Source organism: Marmota monax, unplaced genomic scaffold (genome assembly GCF_021218885.2).
Source record: "Marmota monax isolate L192 unplaced genomic scaffold, Marmota_monax_Labrador192_F-V1.1 WCK01_AAM20220418_F8-fsc00044, whole genome shotgun sequence".
In the NCBI taxonomy this organism is placed as follows: domain Eukaryota; kingdom Metazoa; phylum Chordata; class Mammalia; order Rodentia; family Sciuridae; genus Marmota; species Marmota monax.
Genome location: NW_026695198.1, coordinates 2,596,263 through 2,618,713, shown reverse-complemented (window position 1 = coordinate 2,618,713; position 22,451 = coordinate 2,596,263). Strand labels below are relative to the sequence as shown.

The following is a 22,451-nucleotide window of genomic DNA, read 5'->3' as shown; positions in this document are numbered from 1 at the left end:
AACTAAAAGTTTACATTTCTACAATTTATCTTTTGCTTAGCAACTTATTATTTATTAACCAAAATGACACTGTAGGGCTGAACAAAATAGTTAATCTTCTTGAAAATAAACTTAAAGTAACTCATTTAAATTATGCATGCATTTACATATACAGGAATGATAACGCAATAATAGTGATATATTCATTAAGCACATTTGCCCAGACTTATGTCATAAACATAAGGATGAATGGCTCATAAGGTTTATGCAATCAGCAATAGCATTGTTCTTACTATACTTTTGGAAACTAGAAGATAAGTAATTATGGAGTGAGGAGAATTAAGATTTTTTTTATATCTAAGCTTCCCTTTTATATCTAAGCTTTGCTTTCCAAATTAGAGTGGTGTTGTCTCAAAATCTGATACATCAGCAAAGACAAAACTTTTGCTGTTATTCATTAAGATAGAATTTTATTTGGATTTTCTTTCTTGTACCACTAGCTCAAAAGGGTAAGAAACATTTTTGTTTATTTAATTACTTAGGAGGATTTACATTTTTCCGGGGTTCAGCTTGGTGACCATACGGTGGCTGGTATGTGTCGTATGGCTGTTAGGGGAGTGGGTTGGGCCAGTGCAAGTGTACAAGGGCCATCTTTTCAAGGTATGTGCACAGGTGCCATGTGCATAGAGACCCAGGTGCCTACATATAAGCTGTTCTTTTTTAATTTTATTCTTTTTAGATATACATGACAGGTGGTATTTTGACATTTTACATACATGGAGTACATTAGGATCCCACTCTTGGTTGTACATGATGTGGAGTTTCACTGGTGGTATATTCATACATGATTATAAGGAAAGTTATGTCCAATTCATTCTACTGTCTTTTCTATTTTCCTCCTTTCATTCCCCTTTGTCTAATCCATTGAACTTCTATTCTTCCCTCCCCCATCCTGTTGTGTGTTAGCATCCACACATCAGAAAGAACATTTGGTTTTTTGGGGATTGGCTTATGTCACTTAGTATGATAGTCTCCAGATTCATTTACTTACCTGCAAGAGTTATAAAGTCATCATTTTTTATAGATGAGTAATATTCCAGTGTGTGTGTGTGTGTGTGTGTGTGTGTGTATATATATATCACATTTTCTTGATCCATTCATCTGTTGAAGGGCACCTAGGTTGGTTCCATAGTTAAAGCTATTGTGAATTGAGCTCCTATGAACATTGATGTGGCTGTGTCACTATAGTATGTTGATTTTAAGTCCTTTGGGTATATACCAAGGAGTGGGTTAAGTGGGTCAAACTGTGGTTCCATTCCAAGTTTTCCGAGGAATCTTCATACTGCTATCCAGGATGGTTGCACCAATTTGTAGCTCTACCAGCAATGTATGAATGTATCTTTTCCCCAACATCCTTGCCAACATTTATTGTTACTTGTAATATACAGGCTGTTCTAATGAAAATGCTGACACGTGGTAACATGTTATTCTGTATATAGATTTTAAGTTTATATTTCTTTGTTTTGATGGTTATAGGACTCTCAAATTGAGAGTTAAAAGTAAAGCTCATTATGATAATTCCTGAAATCCTCTGTAGCCCCAGAATGAAAAAAAGAGGTTGCATAGAATAATACACAAATGAATCACCCACTTTTTGTGATTGGATATGAAATCTTTGTCTTTCAGCTGTTCTTCTTAACAAGTCAGGCTAAGTATTCCTGGCAATTGCAATTGTTGGATATGTGTTTGGGGGTTGAAAATTGTATATATATGGATATGTATAACACACACATATTTTTTTAGTCTTCATATTTTGCCAGTGTTTTTCTAGCTTTAAATGAAGCACTAGATGTAAAAACAAAAGGTCATTTCCTCTTTTTAGTGAATGGAACAATGAAGGAAAATCTGTTAATAGAATTACACAGAGAAGCTTTTGGTGATATCACTACTTACGTCAAAACTTTCTTTTATGTTTAGTAAAGTGAATTAATCACTTGTGAAGATATGGTCCAAGTACCACAGGCTAAACAGCTACATGTGTTTATGGTTTCACAGGAAATCAGTTGCCAGCATGCAGACTTCCTGAGCCTTGACCCAGCCACTGTCCGTGCTAGCTGCCTAGCCAGTCTACAGCAGCCTGGGGGTATCCGCCTTCTTGAGGAGGCACTGCTTCACCTAGCCCCTGCAGAGCCGCTCAGCAAGCGAAGTCGGGGCAAGACCTGCCTCCCTCCTGACATCCTCCGATGGATGGAACTTGCTAAGTAAGCTCGTGAGGGGCAAATTGCAGAACAGTGAATCCAAACAAAATAATAGAAACAAACTTGTCTTCATTTTGGCAGAAAATGAATAAAGTTAATAGTAACACTTCTGTGAAAGTTTATAGAAAATTGTTCATGCTGAGTACCATTCTGTGAGTCAAGAACAGATGCCATGAGAAGGAATGTGTTGCTCAAAGAAAGAGAATATTAATTGAACTGGTTAATTTCTTTCAGTAGACAGTTTAGACTCCGTGTTATCCAAGTTTAGCTTCTTTTAGAGTGTGGCTATAAATAATAGTTCCTAGTATTTTATGTTTTTTCCAGCTTTGCTGAACATAATAAAGTTGCTTTTATGTTTTTCATTAGGAGTCACAGTTTAATCCCAAATACTTTGTTATCTGAAAAAAATTCTATTTTGTAGGTTGTCATTGTGCATTTTACGTAATTCTTCTCTTACTGTGGTTTTATTGTGTGAAAGCCAGTGTCTAATTCTGAGAAGGATGTTAGTTCAAGGTTGAAATTAAACCTGAATTTATTTTTTTTAAAGTGATTTTTGGGTCTTTATGGGAAAAGATAGTAAAAGTAAAGACACAGAATCCTTGTATTTTTTGTTATATAGTCACTTCTTAATTGAGCACCATCACTGTGTAAGGCACTGTGCCAGGAACTTAAGAGACTGTGCAATGGATTAGACATTGATCACAGACTCAAAAAATTAAGGATCCCAGAGGATGTGTATGTAAACATTTTTCTATGTAACTCACCAGAACATGAAGTCGGAGGACATGGTGAGTATAGAAAGGGGAAGAACCCAATGCAGGGCAATTCAGAGCCTCGGGCTAATGTGATTTTACCCAGTAGCTGTTTTATCCATTGCTTCAGATGTCTGAGTGAACACTAAGTGACATTTTTAATGTTTAGTATCTTCAGGGAGCAAGAAGCTCATAATGTCTATTTGCTGGGTAAATGGAGCATAGAATTTTTATGGACTTAAACTTTACACATTTGGTTCTAACTTGATTAAATACTTCCTCATACTTTTATGTGTAGTATTTTTACATTTTTTGCAGACAGAATATAATGAACATAATTTAATCCTCTCTTGCTGTCATGGTTCTCATTTTGACCATGTTCTAGCAAACATAAAGCAGACACCTATAAACCAGGGTAGGGTATACGTATGGATCTCTTTTCTATATTGTGAACATGTCTGTTGCTCTCCTCTTCTCCTCAGTTCCTGACTGTAAGCTCTGTTCTCCCACCCATCTGTCCACTCCTGTCTGATTTGTTACTTTTGACCCTCTAGGATCAAGGCAATAAGAGAGTCATGTCTATTCAATTTTTAAATTTAAATTTGGAATCATTGGTTCATAAATTCTGCAGGGCTGTTTTGATGGAAATGCAAAATATTTAATACCAGAAGGGAATCAAAAGGCAGGAGAACCAATGAGGAAGTTGTCCTTGGCCAGCTGATCAAGCTAGGGATGACATTTTGGTTGAGACTTGAAGAAATTTCTGGAAGGAAGGAAACAAACATAATAAACACCAACTTGAGAATTTCATAAAGAGAAGAGGCTTGTTTGACAAAATAGAGTCAGACTTTCGTTAAGTAAATATTATGACTATAATGAAGTACCTGTTTTTGGAATTGAGATGGTTCATAAAACATAGATTAAAATATCCCATCAGTAGCGGGAAAATTATTGTTTGTTTCTGAGATTTTTAGGACTAGACAAGAACTCCAAATATGTTACTCATCGAAATTTATTTAATGAAACAGTTCATACCTTATGGACTTGTGATATTTTCGGACTTCCTTTTAAATGCTTATTAGAATTACTTTGCCTACTGTATAATTAAAGTAGAAAAACCTAAGGGCGCCTTTAAAACTTAAAAATTTCTATTAAAGTTTTATGTTTTCTTTAATGTATGGCATCTTGCTTTACTATCACTTCATAGTATGAAGAACTTTTAAAATATTGAGGTGTTCACCGATTTGAATGTGTTTTGGTTTTTTTTATAGATTATATCGATCAATTGGAGAATATGATGTCCTCCGGGCTATTTTTAGCAGTGAGATAGGAACAAAGCAAGTCACTCAGAATGCATTATTAGCAGAAGCCAGAAATGATTATTCTGAAGCTGCTAAACAGTATAATGAGGTAAAATCAATCTCTAGCCTTTATATCAGTTGCATTAACTCTTTCGTTCTCTGCCGCAGCCCGGCTGGCTGGGCAAAATAACTGGGGGGGTGACGAATAACTTGTGTACATTGATACAGCAGGAGTGGAAGCCGTTTATTGTAGGACAGGAGCAGTATTTATACATTCCACACAGCTTATCTTAATTAGCATAAACTAGATACATCAGTCAACCAATAAGAAATCTCCACACTTAATGGCTTGCTGGTGTTACTTCACAAACCACTCCCTCTGGCATTTTACCAGGCGTCATCCAGACTTGTTTACAGACTCTAACATTTCTCTGGCAAAATGCCAGGAGCCATCCTGACTTGTTTACAGACTCTAACAGTTCTCTGTGTGAAAAATCTATCAGCTTTACCTTTATTCCTTAGGTTTTAGAATACTAACCAAGTGTGGTTTCGTAATAACCACATATGAAATAAAAATTATTGTATCTCTTTTTGATGGTACTGGGGATTGAACCCAGGGTAACTTTAGAATTGAACTATCTCCCTAAACTGTACAGTGTTGTTTCTATATCTGATATGATTTTACAATTCCTACTTGGGAATTGTTTTTTTTCAGAAAGTAAAAAAATGTTGCAAAGGAGTGAAGAAGAATTTGGGACAGTGATTTACGTTTTGAGTTCCCAGTGGTTATTCAAATACAGATACTAAGTTCAGGATCTGTGGCCTGAGGCTGTTTTTGTTTTTGTTTGTAGACTGGGTATTGTATGCAGTGGTGCTTTATCACTGAACTGCATCCCTAGCCCCTTTTATTTTTTATTTTGAGACAGAGTCTTGCTAAGTTTCCCAGGCTGATCCTCCCTCCTCAGCCTCCTGAGTACCTGATTACAGGCATGTACCAGGTTTTAAAGTCCTCCGTAATTTCTGCAAATGTCCTTTATTTTGAATCTAAGGACTTAAATGGTAAATAACCCATAGTCCTGATTTAATTCAAATTGTGGATCATTAAAAGTCTTCAGTTCTTACTAATTGGTTTCACTCTTAGCTTTCTGAGAGAAATGAATCCCTCCTGATTAGGGCTTTTATATTCATTTATTACTATAAGATAGCTTTTTAAAATTTATTTTTCCATTCACTGTTACTCTGAATATTCTCCCTTTTTCTCACTTTGCCATAAATCTGAAAATGGTTGTATTCAGTGTGAATGTTAATAGTACCTCCTTTTTAACATGTTTCTTTTTGTGTTTTTTCCTGCTTTGCGAAATAATCTGTTACCATTTTCCTCCTAGGCTCTTAATAGACAAGAGTGGGAGGATGGTGAGCCCACAGAAGCTGAGAAAGACTTCTGGGAACTGGCCTCCCTTGACTGTTACAGCCATCTCTCTGAGTGGAAATCACTTGAGTACTGTTCTACTGCCTGTGTAGACAGTGATCTAAACAAAATGTGGAGTGAACCACTTTATCAGGTTGGGTATAATTATTTTTGGATTGGTGAAATAAATATTTTAGATGACCAGGTGTTTTATAGTTAATAAAATTGTTTAGAAATTTTCTTGAACTGGGTAGCAGTTGTGGAGCATTTGGATATTTATATGACTTGACTCCCATGACAAACTCCATACCGTTGTTAAATCTCCCATCACTTTAGCTAAACCTTTTCCAATAAATGGGATATATTTTAAGATAAATATTAGCGTCTTTGGTATCCTCACATGGGAGAATATTTCCTCTTTGTCTCTGTGTTCTGCATCACTGGCCACACAGAGGCGGCGGCCTGTGGCCCCTCTTGCACCACCACTGGTTTTATGGTACTGTATGTTACTTGATGTGTGTGAACCATAAGATTGTCTTCCAATTAAAAGTAGATGCCATTTTCTGTAGAGGATGTTCCTATATATTGCATGGTTATAAAACAAGACATTTTAGGTGAACTTGTTCTTAGTTTTAGATTTGGACATCACACATTATCACTTTGAATCTTGACCCATAAAATCCCTGCTAAAAATTTTACAGAAATGACAGACATATTCAAAATGGCTTTCTGAAGTTACAAATAGATTCTTATGCTCCTCAGGAGATGTTTCTACCCTACATGATCCGCAGCAAGCTGAAGCTCCTGCTTCAAGGTGAGGGCGACCAGTCCCTGCTGACCTTCATGGATGAGGCCATGCAGCAGGAGCTGCAGCAGGCTTTCATCAAGCTGCAGTACAGTCAGGAGCTGAGTCTCCTTTACATCTTGCAAGATGATTTTGATAGGGCCAAGTATCACGTTGAAAACGGCATTCAGAGTTTTATGCAGGTAATACAAATATATCTATCTGAACTATACCATTTGTATAATAGTTTCAAAAGTTAATAAACTCATAAAAAATGACCAAGATTTTTTTATAATATTGTATACTGCCCATTTCCTTCATCTTTCTAGTCTTTGGTTTCTTCTTATAGTGTTCTCCGTTTGTCCTTTGACTTATATCTTTTTAAATCTGTTTTCCCCCATTTATTTTTTTTTTCTGTAATGTATTTTTGCCTTTTATTTCATTAATTTATGCTTGTATCTTTTTTTTTATTGGTTGTTCAAAACATTACAAAGCTCTTGACATATCATATTTCATACATTAGATTCAAGTTGGTTATGAACTCCCAGTTTTACCCCAAATACAGATTGCAGAATCACATCGGTTACACATCCACATTTTTACATAATGCCCTATTAGTAACTGTTGTATTCTGCTACCTTTCCTATCCTCTACTATCCCCCCTCCCCTCCCCTCCCATCTTCTCTCTCTACCCCATCTACTGTAATTCATTTCTCTCCTTGTTTATTTTCCTATTCCCCTCACAACCTCTTATATGTAATTTTGTATAACAATGAAGGTCTCCCTCCATTACCATGCAATTTCCCTTTTCTCTCCCTTTCCCTCCCACCTCATGTATCTGTTTAATGTTAATCTTTTCTTCCAGCTCTTCCTCCCTGCTCTGTTCTTAGTTGCTCTCATTATATCAAAGAAGACATTTGGTATTTGTTTTTTAGGGATTGGCTTGCTTCACTAAGCATAATCTGCTCTAGTGCCATCCATTTCCCTGCAAATTCCATGATTTTGTCATTTTTTAGTGCTGCGTGATACTCCATGGTGTATAAATGCCACTTTTTTTTTATCCATTCATCTATTGAAGGGCATCTGGGTTGGTTCCACAGTCTAGCAATTGTGAATTGTGCTGCTATGAACATCGATGTAGCAGTATCCCTGTAGTACACTCTTTTAAGGTCTTCAGGGAATAGTCCGAGAAGGGCAATAGCTGGGTCAAATGGTGGTTCCATTCCCAGCTTTCCCAGGAATCTCCATACTGCTTTCCAAATTGGCCGCACCAGTTTGTAGTCCCACCAGCAATGTACAAGAGTACCCTTTTCCCCACATCCTCTCCAGCACTTGTTGCTGTTTGACTTCATAATGGCTGCCAATCTTACTGGAGTGAGATGGTATCTTAGGGTGGTTTTGATTTGCATTTCTCTGACTGCTAGAGATGGTGAGCATTTTTTCATGTACTTGTTGATTGATTGTATGTCCTCCTCTGAGAAGTGTCTGTTCAGGTCCTTGGCCCATTTGTTGATTGGGTTATTTGTTATCTTATTGTTTAATTTTTTGAGTTCTTTGTATACTCTGGATATTAGGGCTCAATCTGAAGTGTGAGGAGTAAAAATTTGTTCCCATGATGTAGGCTCCCTATTTACCTCTCTCATTGTTTCTCTTGCTGAGAAAAAACTTTTCAGTTTAAGTAAGTCCCATTTGTTGATTCTTGTTATTAACTTTTGTGCTATGGGTGTCCTATTGAGGAATTTGGAGCCCGACCCCACAATATGTAGATCGTAGCCAACTTTTTCTTCTATCAGACGCAAAGTCTCTGATTTGATATCTAGCTCCTTGATCCACTTTGAGTTAACTTTTGTGCATGGCGAGAGGAGGGGATTCAGTTTCATTTTGTTGCATATGGATTTCCAGTTTTCCCAACACCATTTGTTGAAGATGCTATCCTTCCTCCATTGCATGCTTTTAGCTCCTTTATCAAATATAAGATAGTTGTAGCTTTGTGGATTAGTCTCTGTGTCCTCTATTCTGTACCATTGTATCCACCCGCCTGTTTTGGTACCAGTACCATGCTGTTTTTGTTACTATTGCTCTGTAATATAGTTTTAAATCTGGTATCGCTATACCGCCTGATTCACACTTCCTGCTTAGAATTGCTTTTGCTATTCTGGGTCTTTTGTTTTTCCATATGAATTTCATGATTGCTTTATCTATTTCTACAAGAAATGCCGTTGGGATTTTGATTGGCATTGCATTAAACCTATAGAGAACTTTTGGTAATGTCGCCATTTTGATGATGTTAGTTCTGCCTATCCATGAACAGGGTATATTTTTCCATCTTCTAAGATCTTCTTCTACTTCTCTTTTTAGGGTTTTGTAGTTTTCATTGTATAAATCTTTAACCTCTTTTGTTAGGTTGATTCCCAAGTATTTTTTTTTTTTTTTTTTGAGGATATTGTGAATGGAGTGTTTTTCCTCATTTCCGTTTCAGAAGTTTTGTCGCTGATATACAGAAATGCCTTTGATTTATGCGTGTTGATTTTATATCCTGCCACTTTGCTGAATTCATTTATTAGTTCTAGTAGTTTTTTTGTAGACCCTTTTGGGTCTTCTAAGTATAGAATTATGTCTTCCGCAAATAGTGATAATTTAAGTTCTTCCTTTCCTATTTTTATGCTTTTAATTTCTTTCGTCTAATTGCTCTGGCCAGTGTTTCGAGAAGTATATTGAATAGAAGTGGTGATAGAGGCCATCCCTGTCTTGTTCCAGATTTTAGGGGGAATGCCTTCAATTTTTCTCCATTGAGAATGATGCTAGCCTGAGGCTTAGCATAGATAGCTTTTACAATGTCGAGGTAAGTTCCTGTTATCCCTAGTTTTTCTAATGTTTTGAACATAAAGGGATGCTGTACTTTGTCGAATGCTTTTTCTGCGTCTATTGAGATGATCATATGGTTCTTATCTTTAAGTCTATTGATGTGGTGAATAACATTTATTGATTTCCGTATATTGAACCATCCTTGCATCCCAGGGATGAATCCTACTTGATCATGGTGCACAATTTTTTTAATGTGCCTTTGTATCCGATTCGCCAGAATTTTATTGAGGATTTTTGCATCTAGGTTCATCAGAGATATTGGTCTGTAGTTTTCTTTCTTTGAGGTGTCTTTGTCTGGTTTCGGAATCAGGGTGATGTTGGCCTCATAGAATGAATTTGGCAGAGCTCCCTCTTTTTCTATTTCCTGAAATAACTTGAAAATTATTGGTATTAATTCTTCCTTAAAGGTTTTGTAAAACTCCGCTGTATACCCATCCGGTCCTGGGCTTTTCTTGGTTGGAAGTCTTTTGATTGCTTCTTCTATTTCACCTATTGATATTGGTCTGTTTAAGTTGTGAGTATCCTCCTGACTCGGTCTGGGCAAATCATATAACTTAAGGAATTTATCGATGTCTTCACTATCTTCTATTTTTTTGGAATATAGGTTTTCAAAATAATTTCTAATTGTCTTCTGTATTTCTGTAGCGTCTGTTGTGATATTGCCTTTTTCATCCCGTATGTTAGTAATTTGAGTTCTCTCTCTTCTTCTCTTCCTTAGCATGGCTAAAGGTCTGTCGATCTTATTTATTTTTTCAAAGAACCAACTTTTAGTTTTGTTAATTTTTTCTTTTATCATTGATTTCCAGTTTCATTCCATTATGATCAGATAAAATGCATGATATTATCTCCACCCCTGTATATTTACTGAGGGTTGCCCTATGGCATGATATATGGTCTGTTTTTGAGAAGGATCCATGTGCTGCTGAGAAAAAAGTATATCCACTTGATGATGGTTGATATATTCTATATATGTCAGTTAAGTCTAGGTTGTTGATTGTGATATTGAGTTTTATAGTTTCTTTATTCAACTTTTATTTGGAGGATCTGTCCAATGGTGAGAGAGGTGTGTTGAAGTCACCCATAATTATTGTGTTGTGGTCTATTTGATTCTTGAACTTGAGGAGAATTTGTTTTATGAACGTCGCAGCACCATTATTTGGTGCATAAATATTGATAATTGTTATGTCTTGTTGGTGAATGGTTCCTTTTAACAGTATATAGTGTCCTTCCTTATCGCTTTTGATTAACTTAGTCTTGAAGTCGATTTTATTCAATATGAGGATGGCTACCCCTGCTTGCTTACTAGGAACGTGTGCGTGGTATATTTTTCCCCAACCTTTCACCTTCAGCCTGTGTATGTCTTTTCCAATCAGATGTGTCTCCTGTAGGCAGCATATTGTTGGATTTGTTTTTTTAATCCATGTTACCAGCCTATGTCGCTTTATTGGAGAGTTTAAGCCATTAACGTTTAGAGTTACTATTGATATATGGTTTGTACTTCCAGCCATGTTTGATAATTTATCTTCTTTTTTTTATATATAATTTAGTTTGTTTCTCCATGGTTAGCTTTCCCCTCGCCCTCTGTCCTTATAGAGGCACTTCCCACTGATGGTTTTGGTTATTGTTTTTCATTTCTTCCTCGTGTATTGTTTTGCTCAAGATGCTTTGCAATGCTGGTTTTCTGGCTGCAAATTCTTTTAGCTTTTGTTTATCATGAAAGATTTTTATTTCGTTGTCGTACCTGAAGCTTAATTTTGCTGGATACAGAATTCTTGGTTGGCATCCATTGTCTTTCAGTGTTTGAAATACGTTGTTCCAGGATCTTCTCGCTTTCAGCGTCTGTGATGAAAAATCCGTTGTTAACCTTATTGGTTTACCCCTGAATGTAATCTGCCTCCTTTCTCTTGTAGCTTTTAATATTTTCTCTTTGTTCTGTATATTGGATATCTTCATAACAATGTGTCTTGGTCTACTGTGATTTTGTGTGCTCGGTGTCCTGTATGCATCTAAAATTTGTATATCCGTTCTCTTTTTTATTTCTGGAAAGTTTTCTGTAATTATTTCATTCAGCAGGTTACTCATTCCCTTGGTTTGAATCTCTGTACCTTCCTCTGTCCTGATGACTCGTAGGTTTGGTTTTTTTATGTTATCCCATATCTCTTGGATGTTTTTCTCGTGATTTTTTACCAGCCTTTCTGAGTTGGCTAGGCTCTTTTCAAGATGATATATTTTGTCTTCATTATCTGATGTTCTGGCTTCTACTTGCTCCACTCTGTTAGTGATACTCTCAATTGAGTTTTTAATTTGGTTTATCGTTTCCTTCATTTCTAGAATTATTGTTTGATTTTTTTTTTATAATCTATCTCCTGATAAAGATGCTTAACTTCTTCTTTTATCTGTCTATGTAATTCATTTTCAAAGTGTTCTTTCACTGTTTGGATTTGCTGTCTCGTATCTTCTTTAAGGTTCCATTCCATCTATCTAAGGTATTCCTTGACTTCTTTATATGACCATTTTTCTGCTGACTCTAGGTCCTCCTGAATATTTAGGCTGTCCTTCATTGTTTGTACTCCTTTTCTTCCTTGCTTTTTTATGCTGCTCATGTTACTTCTTGTTCTGTTTGACTGCTGAGTTACTGTTTACTCTTATAGATTTATTTGATGCTTGGGAGGAAAGATATTAGAAGGGAAGGGAAGAAGTCACTAAAGAGAATGAGAGTAGGCAGGTAGAATTCAAGGAAGGGGGAATAAGAAAATTGAAAAGAAATGAAAAGACAAAAGAAACAAAAACAAAAAAATTAGAAAATAAAGAAAGAAAAGAAAAAAAAATTTTACAAAAATAATAATGATAATAAAAAAATGAAAATTAAAATTTAAAAAAATAATAATAATAATAAAAAATAAAAACATTGAAAAAAGTTAAAGAACAACTACAACAAAGAAAAAAAATTGAAAATGAAAGAAAAAGAAAAAAAATGATAATAATAATAAATGCAGTCCTAGAGTTCTATTAACTTCTCTTCCAGTAGGTGGAGCTGTGCCCACTGGGCCAAGCTTCTCCTCTCAATAGGTGGGAACCATTCTCTGTGCAGCAGCTCTGTCTCCTAGACTGGGCGGTTCTCCAATCCTGAGTGTCTAGGGCCTTGTCTTGTGTTTCCTCAAGCCAGGCCGCGCTCACCTGTGACGCTCACCACAATACTGGTTACACGCCAGGTCTGCTGCTCCTGGGAGCCCTGTTTTCATGAACGCCTGGGCTCACTCTCCCTGTTTGCCTCCCTCAGACCCTAAGTTTGTAGAGCTTGGGGCTGAGATCCCCCAGCGAATTTGCTTGCCCTCCGGTAGCCACGCCCCCGGTAGCTGGTGCAAGAGACCTCAGTTGTCAGCACTGGTTGGACTGGTAGCCGGGAGTTCCGCACTGCGAGTCCCGCGCCACTCCTGATTCCCTCGGTCTGGCTATTGCGCTCACAGGAGAGCTGGGAGGGGCCCTTACGGTTTCCCCGCTGTGTGGAGAGCGATGGCTAGGGGGTTACACACCTGTCGCGCTGGTTTCACTGCAGTTATCTCCTCCGCCTGTGACGCCATTTCTCTGCCATGGTGGTATCCCATGCAAATGGTGACCGTTCGTTCCCTTTGCCGGGTGACCAATGCAACGGGTGGTTCCTGTCTCTCCCAATCCCCGTTTCAATCCTGTGGCCACTGCCTATGAAGGCTCGGTTGGCTTTTACCTCTGTAAGTTCATAAGGGCCAACCAGTTATTTCAGCGGGATTGTTAGTGCTGAGTCACGAGAAGCAGGCGAACCGGAGCTTGGATGCAGCCGATCCGGGCTCAGTGTGTGTGTTCTGAGGGGCCCAGACTGTACACCCCAGATCCACGTCAGCTCAGCATTGCCTAGTGATCCTGAGCAAACAGCATTTAGACAATTTACGGCTCCCTATGCCCGCGCAGTTGAAGAGGTCAGAGACTTGATCTCTCCACCCGCCGCCATGTTAGATCTCCTCCATCCCCCATTTATTTTTATTTTTTTTATTTTATATGTGGCACCGAGGATTGAACCCAGGGCCTCGCACGAGCTAGGCGAGAGCTTTACCACCGAGCCACAATCCCAGCCTCTTTTCCCCCATTTTTAAGAAAGTTCCACTTATTGTTTTTTCCTTGATTTTTATCTTTCTCACAGTGTTAAAGAACTTTCAAGGTAGACTTTTCTTGGTGGAGTAACTATGGGAGTTTGGTTACTTTGTTCATTTTCTACTGCTACTTCTTCCTTCTTGTGTTTCTGAGATTTTTTCACAACTCACAGTTGTGAACTGTTTCATTTGTGAGACAGTTGTCTACTTATAACAGGGTCTTTCAACAACATTTAGCACATGTGAGGTCCTAGGTTCAATTTCCCAGCACTAGGGGATAAAAAGATTAAAAAAAAATGAAAGAAAAAAATTTATTTGACTCGGGGTATAGCTTCATGGTAGAGCATGTGTTCAGTGTCCTTAACACGAGAAAGAAAAATAAAAAACAACTGGTAAAAATATAGAAAGCCTGGTTATAGTGATTTTATTGGTTTTGTTTAATCAAAATGTGATTAAAAACCTAAATTGCAATAGAAAAAAAAATTTAAACCATTTGTTAATTGTGTCTGACCTCATTGTTAAGCACTCTGGGACACACTGGGTAACTAGTGTATTTATAGGACAGTTTCTGTATTTCACATTCAGAGGACTGTGTTAGAAGTTGTAAGTGGTAAACTGGTGTATGACAATGGTAAATGCCTTTTTTTTTCCTAGAATTATTCTAGTATTGATGTCCTCTTACACAGAAGTAGACTCACCAAGTTACAGTCTGTACAAGCTTTAACAGAAATTCAGGAGTTCATCAGTTTTATAACTAAACAAGGTAATTTTTTTAGCCTTTTTTTCCTTTTTCTAATTATGGAAGAGTTTGTTGTGGTAGTTTTGTTTTTCTTAGTAGAAGTACATGTTTCTTACTGCATTGGTTGGAACAGCCTTGAGTTTGTTCTACATGTACACATTTTGAGGTGATATAAGTATTTTTAAACAGTCAAGCATTATTCTATACACTGGGGATGGAAAGCCAAGGATGATTCCAAGGATAAGTAGGTGTGGACCCAAGTGGTAGGGCCTAGCCTGGTAGGAAGCTCTTGGAGGAGAGGTTCAAGTGGAGTGTGGATAGAGGAGTTTCCTGAATGGTCAAAGGAAGATCAGCCCAAGGGCGAGAGGGACTGGATGAGAAATTGACCAGTCATGAAGGCCTATGTCCTGCTAATAGTGGATTTTATCCCAGTGCCTGTGAGAGTACGTGTTTTCAAAGGTGAAATATTTTAGTTATAAATGTTTATTTTTGTTTTTTTAAATTATTAAAAATAATTATGAAAAGTGTTTGAGGGTACTAACAAAAAATTGGTTTTTATATCTATCTACCTTATTGTTCCATTTAAATTTGGAGAAATATTTTTCAGGTACATATATTTATTGTTTTCTACTGTCTAAGAACTAAATTAATCTCTTTATCTGTATTACCTTAAGGTTGTTTTTTCCTTATTTTGTAGAGCCCTAGAGAATTTAAATGGCTTATATACAGTAATAAATGAAAGTGGAGAACCCAGGACCATGTAAATTAAGCTCATATCCCTAACCATTGCTTTCCAGTCACAGAAAGAGAAAACTAAAGTTCTAAACAAAAAATTAACAATGTGAAATTTCAATTTTGTGAGGATTAGAGTGAATTTCTTTTCTGAGAGTGTCAAGGCTAGGTTGTTTTAAATATGAGAAGTGTTCCCTACAAATTTTCCAGGGCTAGGACAGTATTCCCTAATTAAGAACAGTGATGAGTCTCCAGACTACATTGTAAATAATCCTGTTAATGATATAAACAAAATCTGTAAATATCTTTGTGCCAATTTAGATCAATTTTGCCTTCAAGAAAATTTACTACAAGTCTATGAAAACCTTTTCAGATTTTAGTGCTTTTTAGATTTTGGAATTGCAGATAAAGGATAGTGGCCCTGTAGTAAATATAAAGATATTTTGTATATGTTTACTTCTGTCTTTTTTATGTATCTTGAAAGTAATTGAGTTTTAGTGTCAAAATGTATTAGATTTAGTAGAATGATTTGTGTTCCTTTTATGAAATAAAGATAAGTCCCTTTTTAAAATTTGAACATGAAATTTGAATTTTCTGTTTAGCAACGATAACTCCACTCTGTCAATTGGTCTTGTCATTGAACTGTGGGTATAATCATTTTCTAATATTATTTTTAGATAATTTATCATCTCAGGTCCCCCTTCAGAGACTTCTAAAAACCTGGACAAACAGATATCCAGATGTTAAAATGGACCCCATGAACATCTGGGATGACATCATCACAAATCGGTAAAATATTCTTTGGAGTCAAATGTGGGTTTGTTTGTTTGTTTGTTTAATATTTATCTTTTAGTTGTAGTTGGACACAAATACCTTTATTTTATTTATTTATTTTTATGTGGTGCAGAGGATCAAACCCAGGGCCTCGGAGGCGTACGCGCAAGGCAAGTGCTCTACTGCTGAGCCACAATCCCAGCCCAAATGTGGATTCTTTTCCAGAATTTCCAGAATGGTTCTTCTTCTAAATTGTACTTAGAAAAATATGGGGCTTGAGCCTAGAGTAGCTCTTTTTCATCATGCCTTCACAAATTGTTCTGACTAAGTTTACCAGGCCTGTAGTGTGTCCTTTGTCCCCACTTGCCTCTGTTAGGGGATTGCTTCCCACTCTCTGTGTAGGCATTGGGGTGCTGCTGGTTGATGATGAATATGCCCTGGCAGGGAGAGAAGATGGGGGTGGTGGGGGCGGCCCTGCATCTGCTGTTCTCTCATGACTGACTTTTAGATAGTGGGGTAATAGCAAAGAAGACTGCTGGGCACTGATGTTTTATTGTTCTGTTATTAAACCATGTTTTTTTTGACACTCCTACCTCCTACTTTCCCACTCACTGATATAGTTGTATTCACTTTCCCAGGTCTGAAGTTACATGTCCTCATTTACCCTTATCAACCCTGTGGGACCTGGAAGGTAGATACTTGCTGTGTACTCAGGGAGAAGGGAATAGAGGCAGAGAGGTTATACATTATTTGTGCCGTGTCCATAGGAAATAGGACTCAAGGACTCTGACCCCAGCTGTTGTGTCCTTCCATTATTTCCTCTACTATTACTACTACTCTTTTTGTGTGACAAGTTTTTATTGGTGCAAAGTTGCAAGAAAAGCAGAACTCTCCTGTGTACCTTTTTCGCAGATTGAACAATTTAAAAAAGAGAAAACTTTGACATTTTTTTAATGTTAACTTTTTATTTTTTCTTCTATTCATACATATTTATTTATTTTCTGAACCATTTGCATGTAAGTTACACGCATCAAGTCCTCTTATCTCTTTCTATCAGTGTGTATTTCTTAAGAGTATTCTCTTAAGTACAGTAATGAACTTCATCGCTTTCATTTTTAATCTACAGCTCGATTTCAGTTTTGTCCCATTAACGTCCTCTGAAGCATTTTCTACCCTTCTAAGGACAGAATCCAGTCATGGACTGCATTTAGTCGTATCTTTTTACTCTCCTTTAATCTGAAACAATTCCTCATCCTTGCTTTTGTCTTTCATGACACTGACACTTTGGAGGAATGTTTGCTTTATGCTTTCTCATGATGAGATTTGAGTGATCTATCCCTGGCCAGAACACACTTCACTTCTTCTTAGGCTGTCACATCACATGTGGGGGCACACAGTATCCATTTGCCTTTTTCTGGTAACAGTCATTTTGACTAATCTTTACAGAAAACATTTATTTTGTTTGTCTAATGCCATTTATTTTTCTTTGCAACCAGTCAGAAACTAATGTGGGAGATGCTTGGAGATGCATTATGTCCTGTCTCCTCTGAGACTTAACCCCTCTATGTTTCATGTCTGCGGATGACCCTTGGCTCATTCAGTTGATGGTTGTGAAATGATTTCTGAGTTCACCACTTATTCCCTGACTGTCAGTTTATATCTTATTGTAAGACAAAGTTTTCCTTCTCCCCATTTTTTAATTCATTTTTAAAAATAAATACTTTTGATATTTTTCAAAATTTATCAATATATACTCATGGTTCTAGTTTTATTTTATGGGATACAACCCATTATTGTCCTTATTTCAGGTTCAAATTATCCCAGATTTGGCCCACAGAAGCCCCAGCAAGCTGATACTCCTAGCTTATCTTACAAAGCTTTTCTCCTATTTTCTTCTAGAAATGTTATGGTTTCTGTGTTTGCATTTAGGACTAAGATCCATTGGAAGTTAATTTTTGTAGATGGTGTAAGGTAGGGATGTTAGTTAATTCTTTTCATTTTCATAACTAGGTTTTTTCCCCCTTTTGTTCAAAAGTCTTTTCCCCCCCATAATTGAATTGCCTTGGCACCTTTTTTTGAAAATCAGTTGATCATATATGCATGGGTCTGAAATTGGATGTTCTTTTCTATTCCTTGTTTGATTGATTGATATCTTTCCATAATATCAAACTGTCATGTCAATATAAACAGGTTGATATTTTTTGCCTAGTTTTATCAGCTACTGAAATACAGATGTCAGAACCTATTATGATTGTGGAATTCTATTTCTCCCTTTAATTCTGTTTTTACTTATTGTACTTTAAATTCTGTTACTAGGCACATACACTTTCATCTTCCTGATAAAATACCTCTTTTAGCATTACAAAATAATATATTGATGTGTGTGCTTTATATATATATATATATGTATATATGCATATATGTGTGTGTGTATATATGTATATATATAATGAAAATGCCACCAGATTTTTTTTTGGGGGGGGGGTGGGTACCAGGGATTGAACCAGGGGCACTTAATCACTGAGCCACATTTCTCCTGAGTTGCTTAAGGCCTTGCCAAAATAACATATTTTTGCTTAAAACAGTCATGCATATTTTAAAGAATGTATGAGGCACGCTGGGCATGGTGGTAATTATATCTGTAATCCCACTGACTTGGGGGGTTGAAGCCAGGAATAGTATCTAAATTTGAGGCCAGTTTTAGCAACTTAGGAAGACCCTATCTCAAAATAAAATAAAAAGAGGAAAAAGTGTTTTTATACTTGTTTTGGTCAACTTTATCACTGCTGTGGCTAAAAGACCCAACCAGAACAATTGTAGAGGAGGAAAAGTTTATTTGAGGCCTCACAGTTTCAGAGGTCTTAGTCAATAGAAGGCCAGCTCCATTCCTCAGTGCTCAAGATGAGGCGGAACATGATGGCAAAAGAGTGTGGCTGAAGGAAGCAGCTCACATGATGATCAGAAAGAGAGGTCTCCATGGACCAGATAGAAATATATACCCCCAAGCCATGCCCCAATTCCCACCTCCTCCAGCAATACCTTACTGCTTCAGATACCACTCAGTTAATTTCTATCAGGGGGGTTAATTCACAACCCAATCATTCCTCCCCTGAATCTTCTTGCATTATTTCACTTGAGCTTTTGGGGGACACCTCACATCCAAACCATAACTATACTTACCATTTCTGATGCTCATCCTTTGTTCATAAGGATCCAGATTTTCCTCTAGTATCATTTTCCTTCAGCTTGAAATTTGATCTTTGATAAATTCTCTTAGTTTTCCTTTGTGTAAATGTATTTTTGTTTATTTCACTGTCATTCCTGGAGAACATTTTCTCTGGATGTCAATTTGAGTGGGTTCACTCTCTCCTCAGCAGTCACTTTTGGTGTCCATGTTTCTGAAGACATAGTCAAGGTTATTAAAACAATCCTTCCTCTGATGTAATGTGACCTGCTTTTCTGGCTGCTTTCGAGACTTTTTTTTTTTCAAAATCCCAACGGCATTTCTTGTAGAAATAGATAAAGCAATCATGAAATTCATATGGAAAAACAAAAGACCCAGAATAGCAAAAGCAATTCTAAGCAGGAAGTGTGAATCTGGAGGTATAGCGATACCAGAGTTCAAACTATACGACAGAGCAATAGTAACAAAAACAGCATGGTACTGGTACCAAAACAGGCAGGTGGACCAATGGTACAGAATAGAGGACACAGAAACCAATCCACAAAATTACAACTTTCTTATATTTGATAAAGGAGCTAAAAGCATGCAATGGAGGAAGGATAGCATCTTCAACAAATGGTGCTGGGAAAACTGGAAATCCATATGCAACAAAATGAAACTGAATCCCTTTCTCTCGCCATGCACAAAAGTTAACTCAAAATGGATCAAGGATCTAGATATCAAATCAGAGACACGGCATCTGATAGAAGAAAAAGTTGGCTACGATCTACGTACTGTGGGGTCGGGCTCCAAGTTCCTCAATAGGACACCCATAGCACAAGAGTTAATAACTAGAATCAACAAATGGGACTTACTTAAACTAAAAAGATTTTCCTCAGCAAGGGAAACAATAAGAGAGGTAAATAGGGAGCCTACATCCTGGGAACAAATTTTTACCCCTCACACTTCAGATAGAGCCCTAATATCCAGAGTATACAAAGAACTCAAAAAATCAAACAATAAGAGAACAAACAACCCAATCAACAAATGGGCCAAGGACCTGAACAGACACTTCTCAGAGGAGGACATACAATCAATCAACAAGCACATGAAAAAATGCTCACCATCTCTAGCAGTCAGAGAAATGCAAATCAAAACCACCCTAAGATACCATCTCACTCCAGTAAGAGTGGCAGCCATTAGGAAGTCAAACAACAACAAGTGCTGGCGAGGATGTGGGGAAAAGGGTACACTTGTACATTGCTGGTGGGACTGCAGATTGGTGCAGCCAATTTGGAAAGCAGTATGGAGATTCCTAGGAAAGCTGGGAATGGAACCACCATTTGACCCAGCTATTGCCCTTCTTGGACTATTCCCTGAGGATCTTAAAAGAGCTCACTATAGGGATACTGCCACATCAATGATCATAGCGGCACATTCACAATAGCTAGACTGTGGAACCAACCTAGATGCCCTTCAATAGACGAATGGATAAAAAAAATGTGGCATCAATACACAATGGAGTATTACACAGCACTAAAAAATGACAAAATCATAGAATTTGCAGGGAAATGGATGGCATTAGAGCAGATTATGCTAAGTGAAGCTAGTCAATCCTTAAAAAACAAATGCCAAATGTCTTCTTTGATATAAGGAGAGCAACTAAGAACAGAACAGGGAGGAAGAGCATGAGGAAAAGATTAACATTAAACAAAGATGAGTGGGGGGAGAGAAAGGGAGAGAGAAGGGAAAGCATATGGAAATGGTAGGAGACCCTCAATGTTACACAAAATTACATATAAGAGGTTGTGAGGGGAAAGGGGGGGGAAGGGAGAGAACTGAACAACAGCAGATGAGGTAGAGAGGGAAGATGGGAGGGGAGGGGAGGGTGGATAGTAGAGGATAGGAAAGGCAGCAGAATACAACAGTCACTAATATGGCATTATGTAAAAATTGTGAATGTGTAACTGATGTGATTCTGCAATTTGTATTTGGGGTAAAAATGGGAGTTCATAACTCACTTGAGTCAAATGTATGAAAGATGATATGTCAAGAGCTTTGTAATGTTTTGAACAACCAATTAAAAAAAAAAAAGAATTGGTTATCCACAGGTTGATTATGTTTTTAGGTGTAGTATTCTTTGATTTTATTCTACTTCAGTTTGCTGAGGTTCTTGAATCTGTATGTTTATATCACCAAATTTTGGAAATTTTCTGTCATGGTTTATTTCTTTTTTTTTTTTTTCATTAGTTGTTCAAAACATTACAAAGCTCTTGACATATCATATTTCATTCATTTGATTCAAGCGGATTATGAACTCCCATTTTTACCCTGTATACAGATTGCAGAATCACATCGGTTACACATCCACTGATTTACATATTGCCATACTAGTGTCTGTTGTATTCTGCTGCCTTTCCTATCCTCTACTATCCCCCCTCCCCTCCCATCTTCTCTCTCTACCCCATCTACTGTAATTCATTTCTCCCCCTTGTTTTTTTCCCCTTTCCCCTCACTTCCTCTTGTATGTAATTTTGTATAACAATGAGGATCTCCTTCCTTTACCATGCAGTTTCCCTCCTCTCTCCCTTTCGCTCCCCCCTCTCGTCCCTGTTTAATGTTAATCTTCTTCTCATGCTCTTCCTCCCTGCTCTGTTCTTAGTTGCCCTCCTTATATCAAAGAAGACATTTGGCATTTGTTTTTTAGGGATTGGCTAGCTTCACTTAGCATAATCTGCTCTAATGCCATCCATTTCCCTGCAAATGCCATGATTTTGTCATTTTTTTAGTGCTGAGTAATACTCCATTGTGTATAAATGCCACATTTTTTAATCCATTCATCTATTGAAGGGCATCTAGGTTGGTTCCACAGTCTTGCTATTGTGAATTGTGCTGCTATGAACATCGATGTAGCAGTATCCCTATAGTATGCTCTTTTAAGATCCTCAGGGAATAGTCCGAGAAGGGCGATAGCTGGGTCAAATGGTGGTTCCATTCCCAGCTTTCCCAGGAATCTCCATACTGCTTTCCAAATTGGCCGCACCAATTTGCAGTCCCACCAGCAATGTACAAGTGTACCCTTTTCCCCACATCCTCGCCAGCACTTGTTGTTGTTTGACTTCATAATGGCTGCCACTCTTACTGGAGTGAGATGGTATCTTAGGGTGGTTTTGATTTGCATTTCTCTGACTGCTAGAGATGGTGAGCATTTTTTCATGTACTTGTTGATTGATTGTATGTCCTCCTCTGAGAAGTGTCCGTTCAGGTCCTTGGCCCATTTGTTGATTGGTTTATTTGTTTTCTTAATGTTTAATTTTTTGAGTTCTTTGTATACTCTGGATATTAGGGCTCTATCTGAAGTATGAGGAGTAAAAATTTGTTCCCAGAATGTAGGCTCCCTATTTACCTCTCTTATTGTTTCTCTTGCTGAGAAAAAAACTTTTTAGTTTGAGTAAGTCCCATTTGTTGATTCTTGTTTTTAACTCTTGTGCTATGGGTGTCCTATTAAGGAATTTGGAGCCTGACCCCACAATATGTAGATTGGAGCCACCTTTTTCTTCTGTCAGACACAG

General features: G+C 37.3%; 1 protein-coding gene across 4 annotated transcripts in view; it reads left to right on the top strand.

Moving 5' to 3' along the window:
* Positions 1-22,451, top strand: part of Prkdc (protein kinase, DNA-activated, catalytic subunit) — a 175,861-nt gene that overhangs the window by 118,663 nt on the left and 34,747 nt on the right. For all 4 annotated transcript variants that reach the window (XM_058574014.1, XM_046428525.2, XM_046428524.2 and 1 more), the window contains 6 exons: positions 2,035-2,240; positions 4,261-4,399; positions 5,676-5,852; positions 6,461-6,685; positions 14,126-14,234; positions 15,620-15,731. In XM_058574014.1, the coding sequence (XP_058429997.1) occupies positions 2,035-2,240; positions 4,261-4,399; positions 5,676-5,852; positions 6,461-6,685; positions 14,126-14,234; positions 15,620-15,731 (968 nt within the window). The remainder of the gene's footprint in view (positions 1-2,034; positions 2,241-4,260; positions 4,400-5,675; positions 5,853-6,460; positions 6,686-14,125; positions 14,235-15,619; positions 15,732-22,451) is intronic.